Source organism: Rhinolophus sinicus, linkage group LG06 (assembly GCF_036562045.2).
Source record: "Rhinolophus sinicus isolate RSC01 linkage group LG06, ASM3656204v1, whole genome shotgun sequence".
Taxonomy (NCBI): domain Eukaryota; kingdom Metazoa; phylum Chordata; class Mammalia; order Chiroptera; family Rhinolophidae; genus Rhinolophus; species Rhinolophus sinicus.
The window spans coordinates 226,570-243,658 of record NC_133756.1 but is presented as its reverse complement, the minus strand read 5'-3'; the positions used below and the strand labels follow the sequence as shown (position 1 = coordinate 243,658).

General features: G+C 39.2%; 1 protein-coding gene across 12 annotated transcripts in view; it reads left to right on the top strand.

Moving 5' to 3' along the window:
- The window catches only part of VPS13D (vacuolar protein sorting 13 homolog D), a 236,404-nt gene that overhangs the window by 98,763 nt on the left and 120,552 nt on the right, over nucleotides 1-17,089 (top strand). For all 12 annotated transcript variants that reach the window (XM_074334030.1, XM_019756290.2, XM_019756289.2 and 9 more), the window contains 9 exons: nucleotides 425-472; nucleotides 2,737-2,887; nucleotides 2,985-3,195; nucleotides 7,345-7,592; nucleotides 9,064-9,255; nucleotides 9,566-9,692; nucleotides 11,421-11,563; nucleotides 14,623-14,753; nucleotides 14,952-15,127. In XM_074334030.1, coding sequence (XP_074190131.1) covers nucleotides 425-472; nucleotides 2,737-2,887; nucleotides 2,985-3,195; nucleotides 7,345-7,592; nucleotides 9,064-9,255; nucleotides 9,566-9,692; nucleotides 11,421-11,563; nucleotides 14,623-14,753; nucleotides 14,952-15,127 — 1,427 coding nt within the window. The remainder of the gene's footprint in view (nucleotides 1-424; nucleotides 473-2,736; nucleotides 2,888-2,984; nucleotides 3,196-7,344; nucleotides 7,593-9,063; nucleotides 9,256-9,565; nucleotides 9,693-11,420; nucleotides 11,564-14,622; nucleotides 14,754-14,951; nucleotides 15,128-17,089) is intronic.

The following is a 17,089-nucleotide window of genomic DNA, read 5'->3' as shown; positions in this document are numbered from 1 at the left end:
ATTTGCAGACATGTGGTAGCTCCTGTCAGACCTGCTTTCTTCTTGAAAAATGTTCTTGGAGAACACTGTTTTTTCTACCGTTCCTCTCTTGTGCTCCAGGCTTCTTAGAAAAGGAAACTTTCTTTTAAGATTACTTTTCTGCCTAGATTCGTGTCTAGTAATGAAAGGCCTAATTTCCCCCAGAGGTACTTTCTGTTGCATTGATATGTTCTGAAGAAATTTGTGTACCTGGAATGGTTGTAAAATGAGTGTTACTTTTCCCATATCTTTGAAGATAATGTGTTTTCATAGAAGACCGTACTTTACTAAGAGTGACGTTTACAAACATCACGCTTTCAAGCAAATTACATTGTCATTGAATTTAATGATGCGTGTTATGATTTTAGGTGTGTGCTGACTCTCTCACTTTTGGAATCTTTCTTAGATCGGCAGCCCAAGCAGCAGAACAAATATTATTCATCCCCAGGTTTATGTGAGTATGATTTTCCTGTGTTTCTGTCTATTGAGTATTTATACTGCGCCTGAACCATATATACGTGTTTATTTCTTGATGATCAGAGGACTTTATGACATATAAATGATTGGAATTTATCTCTGTGCTTTTCTATTAATGATTACCTTCCTTTTACAAGAACTTGCAAGAAAATGTTTTCACCTAACTTGGATGTGAGACCAAGTATTGCAGCCAAGGAGAAGAAAAAGCAAATGTTTTGGTCCATGGTCTCCTTTTCTCTCTAAGTTAAAATACCGGGAGTGCCAAAAAAATGTATGCACACGACTTGTATTCATCTTTTGTTATCGGTATATAGTGAGTATTACAATTTTAATGTAGTTTTTTCCTTTCTTAAAATGTGTGTACATTTTTTTGGCACCCTCTGTATAAATTACCCCTTGTTTAGCTATATGTATTTCATAGGTTTGGGCCCAAAGGTCATGAAAATAAATAAGAATGAAAAATAGTAAGACTTTTTCTCCCCCATTTGGCTTTTGAAACATCATCACAAGATGACATTAAAAATGTTTTTAGGTTTTTGCGTATAATTTCTTCTTCCTTAGGATAGTAAATTTTGAAATGTGACATTTCAGGTACATTTGGAGGTGACAAGATCAATATTTAAAGCAGTTGTTCTTGGCTTGGCTCTGTTGGGTCTTTACTAGGCTGGTCAGTGGGTGCTTTGGTAATGCTTGTACCTGGGCTTGTTCTCTAAGAACACTCCAGAAAGTTGTAGTTTGCCTTTTCATTGGGACTGCCTGCAAATCTCTGTTCAAAACATGGAGCTCTTCATTTTATTGTTTATTAGGTTGGTTTTCACATACCGTTCATTTTAATTAAAAAGTTGGCAGTATGAAAAGCTTGGATGGGGTGTCATTTGTTTCTCCAATAAAAAATGCATTGTCGGTATGTTCTAGACACTCATGCTAAGAATAATAGTTTCAGAGACCTCTTTTGTTTACCTGATGTGGAGTTTTATACTTAAAAAAAAAAAGTTTCCTGGCCCATGGTTGTAGCACAAAATGTATGTTGAATGTGTGAATAAACGTATGGAAATAGAAAGTAGTGACTGCAACCCAAGACCAAAAAATAAAATATTTTCCTCCATTGTGTTGAGTTCCTGAAACTGGGTGTCCTGTTTATAAAAGAGTGATTATTGTACGGAACTTAGAAAGTTACTACAAAGAAGGAGAACTTTGTTTTTAAAGTTCTTTGAAATAAAAAATGTTGATTTTTCTATAGGCATGTCAACAAATATGGGCCTAGAGAGTGATTTTTATGACATTAGAAAAAAAAAAAGTTCTTGTTGCTGTGAAAGGCCCATCAATACAGACAACTCTTTATTACACACTCTCTGGAGTTTACAAAGACAAGTTATAATCTCAAGACTTCCTTCTGTTTTTCTGTGTATATTTTAGACAGCACTCAACCCATTATTAGTGTTCAAAAAATGTTTTCGCACTTTAATACTAGTCTGGGAGAAAAATACCACAGAAGGTAAATCATTTACTGTTTTGCAAAGTCCTACCTCAATGTTTCTGAACTTTTAGTTGCTTTGGATGGCCTTTATTCCCCTCCAGCAGAGTTGAAAATAAGTTTTGTTCACAGTTTCCATATAAGGGCTGATGTGTAGGAACCCAGTGGCGTTGTGAATGAAGGATAATTTCCAGTAGAGACTTTCTTACCAAGTTATAGGATGTTTGGAAAATTTGATAGGTTTTTACCAGCCTTAAGTGAAGTTCTTTATAATGTGTCTAGAGGCCTAGGACTGATTTTTCTTTGTGATATCATCTCTGCATACCTTGTTTCCCCGAAAATAAGCCCCAGTTGGGATTGTCAGCCAGACAGACGCACTTAGTACATTATGACGATGTTCCAGAAGAAGATGACATGACTGTTTGAATAAATGTAGACTGTTGTACATGAAAAAATAAGACATCCCCTGAATATAATTTGGAACTTGTTTGAAAAAATATATAGACCCGGTCTTATTTTCTGGGGAAACACGGTAGATTATCTACTTTTATAAAAACGTTTAGAATTGGCTGTTTTAATAGTGTATGTTTATGGGATAGTCACTCCTATGAAAGCTGAGTGGTTTTAGGGCTTAATGACTAATTTCACCAGACAGCTACAGTGGTAATAAGATGCTTTTGATTTAGGCATTCTGGTTAGTATTGCATTTTCGTGTGTTTGTTTGAAAAGCACAGCTACACCCTTTTCACTGTATGTCTTTTCCCCAGTTCTCGTCGCTCCCACCTGTTCGGGTGGTCTTTGCGGTGACCATGGAAGGCAGTGCTCGAAAAGTAATCACCGTCCGATCTGCCCTCATGGTGAAGAACATACTTGAGACACCAATGGAACTAAGGCTGGACAGCCCGTCCGCTCCAGACAGTAAGTTCTGACGTAGTCTGTCTCCCTTTCATTCTGAGACAGTCAGACTTCTGGGTGGAACCTTGCCCAAAAGTGCTAACACTTATTTCTGTGGCAGAGCCTGTGGTGCTCCCCGCTATCATGCCAGGGGATTCCTTTGCTGTGCCTTTGCACCTCACTTCTTGGCGGCTACAGGCCCGGCCCAAAGGACTGGGTGTATTTTTCTGTAAGGCTCCCATTCACTGGACCAACGTAGTGAAGACGACAGAGGTCAGCAGCAGCAAACGCGAGTGCCACTCAATGGACACGGAAAAAAGCCGGTTCTTCAGGTACGCACAGCACTGCAGGGGCGTCAGTCCTGCTTTTCTTTTTTCCCTTTATTCTTTCCCTAAGGACCCCTAGTGATTCAGTTGTGCTTATTTAAAATCCTAAAGTTCTTATTCCTTCTGTTCTGGTGTTAGAGTTCATAACAATTCAAGGGTGAACCCTCAGTGCGGGTAGGGACTGTTGCTTATCATCTAATATATGGGAGAAACAGCCAAAAAACACACTGCTCACACATACAAGATTAGAAACGTATATGTACGTGTCAGCAGAAAGAGAGGTAAGTAGAGAGGGAAGAAAAATTACCAGTTCCCATTCCTCAATTGGGAAGCAAAACCCTGGGGTTAAGAATTTTTCAAATGACAGATTTCAGTGGAATTTTGATGAAGGTTCATGGGCCTAGTACTGACTTTTCTTGGCGACTTGTACAAAATTATCTAATCATTTAGACTCTTCCTCTCTGGAAGAGTATAAGTAATATGTTGCTAGATTTACTATTGGAAAAAATACTGGATTGCTGATGTTAGATGTTTTAAACTTAGACTTTAAACCTATTTAAAGATTATCAACTTTAGTTTTCTTTACAGTGATGACAGGCATTCATTTAGTTTAAACTTACAGTAGAGGTATCAGAATAATATAAAGAATTCCAGTATACCCTTTACCTATATTTGTCAGTTGTTGACAGACTAAGGGGAGAAATAGGTAAATACATAGCTATAATTGGTGATTTTAACACTACCCTGTCAGTAATTTATAAAACAAATAAAACCAATAAAGATAGGAAACGATTTGAACAGTGCTATCAATCAGCTTGTCATAATTGTTTATAAGACACTTTAACCAACAACTCCAGGTAGCATTGTCATTTCAAGTATGTGTTAAACATTCGTCAAGAGAGACGATCTATGGGGCCATAAAACAAAGAACAATAAATATCAAAGAATTGAAACCATATAAAATATATTTCATGATCACAATAGAATTAAACTAGAAATCAATAACAAGATACCTACAAAATCCCCAAATATGTGGAAATTAAACAGTACATTTCTAATTAACCCACAAGCCAAAAAAGGAGTCACAGAGGAAATTTAAAACATATTGAAATGTGGAGGATGTAGCAAAAACAGTTCTAGAGGGAAATGTATAGCTTTAATGCTCATATTAGAAAATAATGAAGATATAAAGTCAGTAATCTGAGCTTCTCCCTTAAGGTAGAAAAAGAGGAGCAAATTAAACACAAATTGAAAAAAAGCAATAAAAATAAGTATGGAAGTCAATGAAATAGAAAAACAAACAAAATCAATGTCAAAATTGACTTTTGGAAAGGTTCATGTTTAATAAACTTTCAATAAGACTGATCAAGGTAAAGAAAGAGAAAACACAAAATACTAATGTAAGGAATAAAGAAAGGAGACATTATTATAGATACTACAGACTTTACAAGGAGATGTTATAAACAGTTTTATGCAGCTACTGTATTTTGCAGTGTATAGTGCACACTTTTTTGCCCAAATTTGTAAGGGGAAAAATAACAATGTGCATTATACATGGGTAGTATTAATTCCATATCTATATAAATGTTTTTAATTCTTTTATTTATGCTTATGAGTTAAAAGTGTAACTCTAGAACTCAATAATGATATCTGTATGCAAAATAATACCCTGGAATACAATAATCGGTTTTGTTGAACTTAACTTGCAACATGAAGAGTTCTTGGCTTTCTATGAGGTATCAATATTGTAAATTTGTTACTAGTACATAAAATTTCTTATACCTTGTATCTGTTCTTGTGTTTTGTAATTATTTGTTACATAAAATTGGTTGTACCATAATATGTTAAAAAATGAATGCTAAAATTCCTTTATAATACAAAAAACAAGTACCTAAATGTAAACAAATAAATTTGAATTAAAAAATTGAAATGAAATTTCCCCTAAAGTTTGGGCCAAAAACGTGAGTGCGCATTATAAACGGCAAAATACGGTAAATTCCACACTGGAATGACAGATTTCCTGAAAATAGCGGATTACCAAAACCGATACAAAGAGGAAGTAGAAAATCCAAATAGCCCAATAACTATTAAAGAAATTAATTTTAGTAACAAGCCTTCCCGCAAAGGACACTCTAGGACTACATGGCTTCATTAGTGAATTCTACCATACATTTAAGGAAGAAATAATACCAGTTCTATGCAAATTCTTTGAGAAAGTAGGGGAGGAGGGAACAGTTCCTAACTCATTTTAGGAGGCCGGCATATACCTGATACCAAAACTGATGTAGATAATTATAAAGAAAGGAAAGAAGCAAGGAGGGAAGGGGAAGAAAGAAAAAGAAAATTGCAAACCTGTATTCCCCCCATGAAGAGTTGCAAAAATTCATAACAAAATACTACCAAATAGAATCCAGCAAGTGAAGTTCATCCCAGGAATGTAAGATTAGCTTAACATTTGAAAATCAGTAAATGTAATTTTCCATATTAACAGACTAAAAAAACATCAGGTCATCTCAGTAAATGAAGAAAAAAAAAGCCCACCAAAAACCAAAAAACATTTGCTAAAATCCAGCACCCTTCCTGATAATGTTCACAGCAGACTAGGAATTGAAGGGAACTTTTCCGACCCGTCAAACGGCATCTATCATAAACCTACAGCTACCATTTTATTTAATGGTGAAACCTTAAATGCTTTTCCTTAAGATTGGGAAGCAGCTACTCTCTTTGACATTGTAGCACTCGTCTTAGCCATTGCAGTAAGGATAAATAAGTAAACAAGAAATTGGAAAAGCATAAAGATCTGAAAAGAAGTAAAACTTATATGCAAATGACACAATTATGTATGTAGAAAACACCATGGAAAATTATGGGACCTAAATAAATTTATCAAGATTTCAGGATTCGGGACTGGCCTGGTGGCTCAGGTGGTTGGAGCGCTGTGCTCCTAACGCAGAGGTCGCTGGTTCGATTCCCACATGGACCAGTGAGCTGTGCCTTCTACAGCTAAGATTGTGAACAATGGCTCTCCCTGGAGCTGGGCTGCTGTGAACAGCTGGAGGTTGGCGTGGGCTGCTGTGTGCGGCCGTGGGCTACCGTGTGCTGCCATGAGCGGCTGGTGGCCAGCATGAGTGGCGGGCAGCCATTGTGAGCGGCCGGCAGCTGGTGAGAGCTGCCATGAGCTGCTGTGAGCGGCCGACCGATGACCAGCGACCGACTGCCTCAGCTGGGGGAGCGCAAGGCTCATAACACCAGCATGGGCCAGGGAGCTGTGTCCTACACAACTGGACTGAGAAACAACAGCTTGAACCTGAGTGGGGGCAGAAGAAGGGGGAAAAAAGAAAAGCTTTCAGGATTCAAGATCAATTTATAGAAATCAATTGTATTCTTATATTCTAGCCATGAAAAGTTGGAAAATGTGATTAATAAACATACCATTTACAATAGCATCAAAAAGCTAAGGAATGATGTACCAGTTTTCTAGTACAGAAAATACAAAACCTTGCTGAGAGAGATTGAAGAAAACCAATGTAATAACTAAGTAGTAATAAATAACCAAGTTCATGGATGGAAAGACTCAGTATTGTTAGGCTTTCCATTCTCAATAAATTGATCCAGAGATACAACCCAATTGGCTATCAACAAACCTATCAATCAACAGGATAATGAGTAAATTTTTAAAAATGGTATGTTCATAAATTGGGATAGGAATCAAATACTGATGCATACAAAATGGCTGAATCTTGTCGAAACTTCCATTTTTATGCAAAAATAGCCTAGTATGCAGTTCAAGAACAGGCACAACTAATCTGTATTGACAAATATCAGAAAGTAGTTGCTTAAATGATGGGGGAGAAGATTTTGATTGGAAGGGTATATGAGGTCGCCTTCCGGAGTGAGAGAAATATTCTATAACTGGTTTTGGGTGGTGGTTATAGCGATGTATGTAATTGTCAAAAGTCATACTGAACATTTAAAATCTATACATTCTATTGTGATTTAATTATACCTCATTTAATGTGTTTGGATTGAAAATTGCAACTACCTTACTGAAGCCTTGAACCATTTTAACGTTATGCTTTCTGATACTCAGCTAAGGGGAAAGAATTCAAGTTCTTCATTCAGGCTGATGGTTTTTACACCATTTTGTCTTCATAGGTTTTGTGTGGCCATAAAAAAAGAGAATTACCCAGATTACATGCCCTCGAACATATTTTCTGACAGTGCAAAGCAGATTTTCAGACAGCCTGGGCATACCATATACCTCCTGCCAACTGTGGTAATCTGCAACTTGCTACCTTGTGAACTTGACTTTTATGTTAAAGGAATGCCAATTAATGGGACACTGAAACCTGGCAGAGAGGTGGCTCTGCACACAGCTGACACATCCCAGAACATTGAACTGGGTAAGGATTTAGTCAAATTACCATTTGTAGTAATTCCATGGAAATGTCAGTATTTTGTGATTATTTGGTAAACATTTTAGGGAAATCATAGCACACATGGTATCTCAGTATGCTAGCTCAGAGGATTCATGCAGTTTTAAAAAAATGTATAAAACTTCTAAATTAGAAAATTGTCAAGAATTGACCAAGTCCAAAAGATTTACAGAGACAGCACTCAACAGAGCCTTTTTTTCTTATGTTGCTCACATGATGTATGGCTCTAGGAAGTCATTTCATCTTTTCAAACCATGCTTTTTCTAGCTATAAAATGAGCCAAATCCTATGTCTCTCTCTCCTCATTTCAGGAAAGGCAAAAACATGTGCCAAGCACACTGTGCTCCAGGCATTATGTCAGGTGCCTCACACACGATCGCATGTAATCCTTAAGCAGTAGTTATCTGTCCCATTTTACTGAGGAAGAAGTTGGGGTTTGGGATGTCAGTGCGTCAAGTAGTTTTCAGCTGTAGGGATGGGCGAAAGTTGAGGTAGAGAATCACCACCATATCTGTAGCTCTTACAGAGAGGTCCTTGTGGAGTTTGGGCGGGAAGTATGCTTCTTTAAGGCTGTTGTAGATATGCTGAAATAATAATGACTTAGCTATTGATCTTTCTCCAGTTTCGTATATCATCTCATTTGATCTTCACAACAGCCCACATTTCAGGCAGAGAGACAGCTCTTCTCCCCATTTTATAGACAGGAACCTGAACCTCATTGACCTTAAGCCATGTGTCCCACAGCGAGAAGCTTGCACGTCAATGAATATATAAACCCTTGAGCTTACTTTAGAAAATAAAAATAGTGCAGTGCTAGTTGTCCCTTCTAAAGAAAATAGGTCTGTGCTTTGACATTTAAGTATTTCTTCAGCAAATGTTTATTGGGCCCCTGTATGGAACAGAAGTGTCCTGACCACCAGTGTGTGCATACCCAGCACTCTTTAGCTTCCCCGTCTGCCTTACATGGATCGTCACTTTTCATAACAATCCTGTGACATAGGTACTGCTGTTACCCCATTTGGCAGGTGAGGCGCAGTGAGTTTAAATAGCTTTCTGCACCAGGCAGCTTAGTAAGGCCGGACGGGGACTTGGAAGCCAGGCCGTTGGCGGCAGAAACCTTGACTCTTATCCTCTTCTTGCCTTTATTGTGAATAGAGAGCTCTTCATTGTCATGGCTGTTATTGATAGCTTTTTGGTATTTCCATCATTCTAATTGTGCAGTTCAGACCCCCTAGTGTGACATCCAGGCCATCTGGTTTGTTTCGTATGTATTCTCACCCCCGCAAAGGAAAATGGCCATACTAATGAGACTTTTTTATTTACCAGTTAGAGACATAGTTACTGATTTTTCCAAAAGGAATCCAGTTTCGTTTGGCTGTGGGTATTTTGACAAACTAAAGTGAGAAACCAAAAAGACAATAGCTTGCATCTCCTTTAGGAGTATCACTGGAGAATTTTCCGCTCTGTAAGGAATTACTCATCCCACCTGGAACCCAAAACTACATGGTAAGAATGCGACTCTACGACATCAACCGGCGGCAGCTGAACCTCACCATCCGGATTGTGTGTCGGGCAGAAGGGTCCTTGAAGATCTTCATCTCTGCCCCTTACTGGTTGATTAACAAAACAGGTATGTTCAGAGAGGCTGTTTGAGGGGACTTTTGGCGTTGGTCACGGGAATTCACATTTATTTGCTCAGCTCACTAAATGGAGCTAATGCACATCGACGACTTCAACCGTCCGAGCTGCCAGAACTCTCCTGCTTCCATAATCAGTGCTCAGTCAGGGTCCAAACTGTCCTTTTAGACAATGAACTGCACCCACTGAATAAATTCCGTTTTCGCTCTTTTCCCCCTCGATGATTTTGTTCTTTTACCATTTGCATCTGTGTTGGATAGACTGGGTGAGATTGATGTAAACTTTCCCCCTCCTTCCTAAAGGGTTACCGCTGATCTTCAGACAGGACAATGGCAAGACAGACGCCGCAGGCCAGTTTGAGGAGCATGAGCTGGCCCGGAGCCTGAGCCCTCTCTTGTTCTGCTATGCTGACAAAGAGCAGCCGAACCTGTGAGTACAGTTATTTATGGGGAGGGGGAATAAGCTCCTAGGGAAGGGGAAAAGTTAGCAAAGGCTATAGTATATCCATGGAAGTAGAAATATACTGTAGATAACAATCCCCACTTGGCAGGGGAATGGGACCATGACCTAATGGGATTCTTTCGGATCTAATTTCTGTTACTTGATAGTGAAAATAAACCATTTGGTTGGTTTATAATGAAAGCTAGTTTTATTTTACATGTATTGAAGTAGTTCTATTCATAACTCTGCCAATGAAGAGAAGCCCACATGTTCTCTGCACAATTTTCGTACCCTGTAAGCTCTCAGCACAGAGGAGCTGGCACGGAGGGCCGGCGGGTGACGTGACTGGTCCTTTGGTAAAGCCTTCACCCCGTTAACCAATCCAGGTAGTTTTGTGTAAGGTTTTGAAATCCATCTTTTACCCTTGAGTTAGAATGTGCCATTTCAAGATCTCCAGGCTCTCACTGCATTTTTAAAGGCAGGGAAAGGCAACAATTGTGAGGATTGATTAGATGGCATGTCCTTATAATGGATGGCGTGAGCGTTAATTCACTTTTGTTCTTGGTTTTGACATTCTGCTTTTTACAGGAGTCTTCTAATTTATGGCCTTAATCCAAAGATAAGTGGGCATATTTGATTGATACCGCTAGAATGCTGTACCCCATTATCTGCAGAAGTATGCTCCAAGCTTACGAGGGGGGCTTAGGGAGCACTGCATGCCAGTGGGGGGCAGCTGTGCCTATGGGGGGGTGGGCGGCTGGCGTCAAGGTTGGTGCGGGAGTCAGGAGAGGATTGACTAGGGCGCTGGACAGTGGATGTACAGACACCAGCCGTGGTCAGCAAGCCCATTCTCACGGTTCCTGAAAGGATTTTGACAGTTTTTGATCTAGGACTTGACATTTGCAACAGATTGTTTTATCCAGGGAATTCACACTTCCCAAAGCTTTTCCACATAGACCATCTCATTTGATTCTTTCAACATCCCAGTGGATTAGGCAGGGCAGCAAATAGTGCTATTTTAAGATGAGGAAACTGAGGCTCAGAGAGAGAGTTTCCCCACCCAGGGTTATATTGTTCGTGGTAGAACCGGAACACACGTTTGGGATTACGGTTCCAGGATCTGTGGCAAGACACTGGCTGACTAGATAGTGCTTTGTCATTGCACTAGTACCAGGCCATAGAAGGAACGTACCATTAGCTGCATCTTCTGCCTCAACTTTTCTTGGATGCACAGAATGGTGTGCACACTTTTCTATGTTAGGTATTAGGTTAGTGCAAAAGTAATTGTGGTTTAAAAGGTTAAAAATAATTGTAAAAACCGCAATTACTTTTGCACCAACCTAATATTTCATGAACCTTTGAAACACCTGAGTCAGGAAAGTATCCTTTTACCTGGAATTCTTGTTTTTTTCAGAGGAATAATAGGTAGCATTTCCCCCATGTCTTATGTTCACAGAATCATAATGTTTTTTCCTAAAGTGCTCAGTTGAAGATGTCCATACATTTTGCACGTTGTTGTACTGTGGCCACCTCTAAGATAGAGTTTGGACCACTGATAATTGCCTTGCTGTGTTTGGGAATCATGTGAGAGTGAGGAAGAGTCAATATTCAAGTTCTGATTTTGGATGTTAGCTACAGCAGTGTTTCCTGGGTAGGACAGCTGGATGAGACCTTCTCGTGGGTGAGTATATAAATCTTTGCTTTTCTGTCCTACAGCTGCACGATGAGAATTGGAAGGGGCATTCATCCTGAAGGCATGCCCGGCTGGTGTCAGGGCTTTTCACTGGATGGTGGCAGCGGTGTCCGAGCTTTGAAAGTCATCCAGCAAGGAAACCGCCCAGGGCTGATCTATAACATTGGTGTGTTTGATCTCTAAATTGGTGGGTTACATGCGGGACAGCAGGAGACTCAGAACCGCTGGCCGATGACCTCAGGCATAGAGGAGTAAGCTTGTCATACATTTTGGCCTGGCGGCAAGTGCTGGTTTTCTTGCTCAGCATTGGGTCAGGTATCTTTTTCTCTGAATGGTAGATGGATATCAACACAGATCTGTTCTCCTGGGGATCTAAGGAGCTACCTAAACACCTGCCCCTTTGAGATCTGGGGCTCTGTTTAATTTCAAACTCACCTGTGTCAGGGACGGATCAGTTTGGCTTAAATCCTTGTTTTTCATGGGAATAATAGGAACGCTTAGAATGCTTTTCATCCTCCAAGCATTTCCCACGCATTCATTAAAATTTGCAAACCCTAAGAGGGTAGAAAGCATTGCTCTTGAAACTGAAGCATAGAGGTTAAGTGACTTGCCCACTTAAAGGGGAAGTCTGGGTCACAAGTGGAATTATGATTGGGATGTATACATTTGAAGCAGAAAATGTGATAAAATGCACTTGGCGGTTATAGTAATTAGAAGCCCACTAAACAAGCTTAGCTTACAGAGGTGGAAGGTGGACAGGGGAGAATACCTATTGATATATGCCTCATATCCACCTAGAATGCCCAAAAGATTTTCTGAAGAGTTAAGATTAATTTGATTTAAATACGCCTCAGGTTTAAAATGTTAGCAGTGCATCCTTCCTTTATTATGTGATTTCCAGGGATCTCAAAGCACCTTTTAGTGTTGAATTCTGGAAAAGCATCTAGAATTGCATTGTCTGTTGAACTCCTCTGTGATGTTGGAAATGTTCTATTTTGCACTGTCCAATACGGCAGCTCTAGCCATGTATGGCTGTCGAGAGCTTGAGAGTACATCGCTAAGAAATGGGGTCAGTGTGACTAAGGAATTGAATTTTTCATTTATTTAATTTTAATGAATTTAAATAGCCATATATGACCAGTGGCTTCTATATTGGACAGTGCAGATATAGGCATGTTGTAGAAGGAAAAACTGAGGTGGTATCATTTAGCTATTTACCCTGGGTCCCACGTAGAGTTAGACATGTTTACGTGTTTGAGGATTTATTATAATAGAGTCTCCTCCAAGTATAGTTCGCTTTTTGTGGTTTCTGAACATGAATTTGTGTGCATTCTCCTTTGACATGGGGGCTCTCTCCTGTAAAGTTGACATTAGATTTTTAATAGAAGAAATGAACTTTATTTGATCCTCTAGCTGAGGATCATTTTCTTTTCTCACATTTGTTTGCTCACATTTGTCTTGAGTAGGCAAAAGCTGCTTTGTGCTGTGTTTGGGTTTCTGTGGGGGTATTTTGTCCTTGATACACTTTCCAACACAAGCTACCACAGGTTGGCCGGAAGCTAGAGTTGGGACAAATTTGGGGGAAACGGAGCTCTGCCTTCTAAAGCAGCTGGCACTAAGGAACCACAGAATTCTTGCCAGGAGGCAAATTGAGCTGTTCAATCAGAAATATGCCGTGAATGCACGTATAAATGCATATGCTAGGAGCATTCATTAAAACTTACTACTATTAAAACTTTGTAGGGACAAGACTGTGATTTGAATTTTGTTACACCAAGGAAAAGAATAGACGGTGTGCTAAGCTAGGACTTCGTAATTCTTCAGGATCATGAGCTCTTGGCATGTAATGTCAAGGGAATGTGTGGAATCTCGTACTTGAATATTTTTGCAGAATTGGATAGATAACTAGCTGCCTCTCAGGAAGGTTTAAAGCACAGTCCCAAGCTGGAAAGCCAGGGACGGCCTGGCCATTTAATCTCCCATGTACCTCCAAAACGAAGGATTTTGTACATTTTTATCTTATCAGCTATTCATTTACTGGGAGTTTGCCAGAGTAATCTAAGATGCACCAGGAAACAAAAAGCCGGCTTTTTTCCAAAAATTGAGCCTCGGCACTGTAGATTCAAGTTAAACACATCTTTTGTGGGCAGGCTTTGCCTGGCTTTGAATCCCAGCTGTGCTGCCTACTGGCTCTGTGACCTAGGGCAAGTTCCCTAGCTTTCCGTGCCTTAGTTTCCTCATCTGTAAAATGGAAAGAATGAAAATACTTAACTCATAAGGTAGTTCTGAGGATTAAATGTAGAGCCTTTGGTAGAGGGCGTAGCATGTAGTAGAGTTCAATAAATAATATTGTATTATTTCTACTATAAATATTTTTATCATTGTATAAAACAGGGCTCAGCCCAGTTCCTTGAATATAGTTGCTATATTTATTGTCTAATGAATAAATAATTCATCCCACTGAATTTCATATTTTAAAAATTGTCAGAGTTTTTAAGCTAATCAATGCTGTTTTCTTTCTTTCCCTCCCTCCCTCCCTCCCTCCCTCCCTCCCTCCCTCCCTCCCTCTCTTTCTTTCTTTCTTTTGGATGTGCTGTTTTGAGATTTCCCTCTCATTGATTATAATTTTCTGTGTGTTCTGTTTGCTGTTTTTTAGTATGTGCTGAAAACATTTATTTTATGAATGAATAAATTCTATAATATTTAGCATTAGGTTTCAGCCGGACTCTTGGGCAGTGAGCTGAAAGGAAATATGAGAGAAGAGTCACCTGAGCTCAGGGTAGTGCAGAATGCAATTAAGTAATCTGAAATTTCTAGTATATCCTGTAAAAGGGGAAAGTTCTCTAAGAGGAAATTTTGTGTCCCAGATGTAAGCAGAAATGTATTACATAAACTGTCTTAGTAGTCCCCTTTGTAAATGGAAGCCGAAGGTATCCTGCGTTTTTTAGTTGCTGGTATAATGGTACACATTTTATGAAGAAGCTAAGAACTATGGGGATATTGATATTGCTCCTGAGACTTTTTAAGGCATAACTGGGAATAAAGATTAATACTTTAAGTGCCTTTGCTGTTTTCATTTCATTCTTGGAAGGCTTGACAGCCTCTCTGGGTGATATAATTGTTTTCTCAGAGAAACTAAGTACTTGTGAAGGCTATTTATTTTTGTCAGACCACGAATTTTCTTTTTTCTGACTAATTCCTGGCAATGGTTCTTGTCGTTTGTAGGTATTGACATCAAGAAAGGCCGAGGTCGATACATTGATACCTGTATGGTCATCTTTGCCCCCCGTTACCTGTTAGATAATAAATCATCTCACAAGCTTGCGTTTGCACAGAGAGAATTTGCCCGGGGACAGGTAAGCAGTTTGCTTTTGAAGAATGGGTAGTGTTTAAAAGCACAGGGAATTTTCATGTCATGGCTTATCTCCCCATCAGCACTGCAGGTTTTGTGACGTGAGTAACCGTTTCATGCCTGAATAGCTGTGGTAGGAGGCAGGGCTCAGAGTGGGTACTTAGACTTGTTGATCTAAAGCCAGTGATCTCGCGTGTTTTAGGGCACAGCCAATCCTGAAGGTTACATTTCCACCCTTCCTGGCTCCAGTGTGGTGTTCCATTGGCCTCGGAACGACTATGATCAGCTCTTGTGTGTCCGATTAATGGATGTTCCCAATTGTATTTGGTCTGGCGGCTTTGAGGTCAACAAGAATAATTCTTTCCACATCAACATGAGGTAAGTTCAGAAACTATATTTAGACGAAAAGGAGCTTTGTTTGAGGTGCAGTAAGTAAATAGTAAGTTGTAAATACCATTGAAATTTTAAATATTTGTAAAGCTATAAATGGTAATATTACTTTTCATGACGTGGACACACATGTTTCTGGCTCAGAGAAAGGTCTTAAAACTTGCAAAGGCCAGGTACGTATGAGTGAACATTTTGATGGAAAGAGTTCAAGGGAATGTCAACAGTTTTGAGCATTGTGCAATTGCTGTGGTCTGAGGTTACAAGTTGGAGGGGCAGCACTGAGCTCATGGCTGCCTGCACGTCTGAAAATTCTGTCTGCATTTAGATGGTAACACTGATGACAAAGGTTTCTGTCTGTTCTTACACATTCTGCAAAGTCTCTCTTGTTTAGTTCTGTTGCAGTAAATCATCTGGCCTTGGCCGGACCCAGTGACCCTCAGGTCATTATTGTTAAGAAAAATCAACCAAACGTAGCCTCAGTGTGCACAGGATGACTCTTTTCTTTCTGCTTTCATCAAATGCTTTTTTCTTTTTTCTTTTTAAGTGTTAAAAATTTTTTTTTTAATTGTGGTAAAATACACGTACCGTATGAGAAAGATACCATAAAGATCCAGATTGTTTTGTGGGCCTCAGGTACAGAACATGAAATTGACCATCTTAATCATTTTTAAATTCACTAGTGTTAAGTACATCCATATTGTTGTGCAGCCAATCTCCAAACTCTTTTTATCCTGCAAAAATGAATCTCTATACCCATTAGACAGTAACTCCTCATTTCCCCCTTCTCCAACCCCTGTTGTACTTTTTCGGTGAATCTGACTACTCAACGGACCTCATATAAGTGGAATCATACAGTATTTGTCTGTTGGTGACTGGTGTGTTTCATTTTGCTTCATACCCTCAAGGTTCATCCATGTTGTAACGTGTCAGAATTTCCTTCCTTTTTAACAGTGAATAATATTCTATTGTATGTATATACCACATTTTGTTGATCCATTCATTCACCGATGGACACTTGGGTTGTCAATAATACCGCTCTGAACATTGATGTACAAATATTTCTTTGAGTTCCTGCTTTTAATTCTTTTGGGTCTATACTCAGAAATGCAGTTGTTGGGGCATTCCAATTTTATTTCTCTGAGAAATTGCCATAATGTTTTCCATAGTCGCTGTACCATTTTATATTTCTACCAACAGTGCACAAAGGTTCCAATATCTCCACATCTTTACCAACACATGTTACTTTCTGCTTTTCTGATAGTAGATCTCCTAATGGGTATGAGGTGATACCTCGTTGTGGTTTTGATTCAAATTTCCCTAAGGATTAGTGATGTCAAGCTTCATTTCACGTGCTTGTTGGACACTTACACATCTTCTTTGGAGAGAGAATCTACTCAAGTTCTTTGCCCAGTGTTGAATTGGTTTGTTTGCTTTTTTTGGTGTTGTGTTCTGGTTCTTTATACAGTCTGGATATTAACCCCTTATGAGATACCATGATTTGCATATATTTCTCCCACTCCATACATTGCCTTTCCACTGTGTTGATTGTGTTTTCTGTTGTATAGGCGTTTTTAATTTTTATGTAGTCCAGTTTATCTGTTTGCACTTTTGTTGCCTGTGCTTTTGGTGTCGTATCCAAGAAATCATTGCCAAATCCCAATATTGTCAAGCCTTTCCCCTATATTTTCTTCTGAGAGTTCTACAGTTTTAGCTCTTATATTTTAGGTCTTTGATCCATTTTGAGTTAATGTTTGTATGTGGTGTTAGATAAGGGTCCAACTTCATTCATTTTTTTGTGGATATTCGGTTTTCCCTACACCATTTGTTGAAAAGACTTTCCTTTCCCATGGAATGGCCTTGACACCCTTGTCAAAAACTATTTGACCCTATAAACAAGGGTTTATGTCTGGACTCCATTTCATTTGTCCGTATGTCTGTCTGTATGCCGTG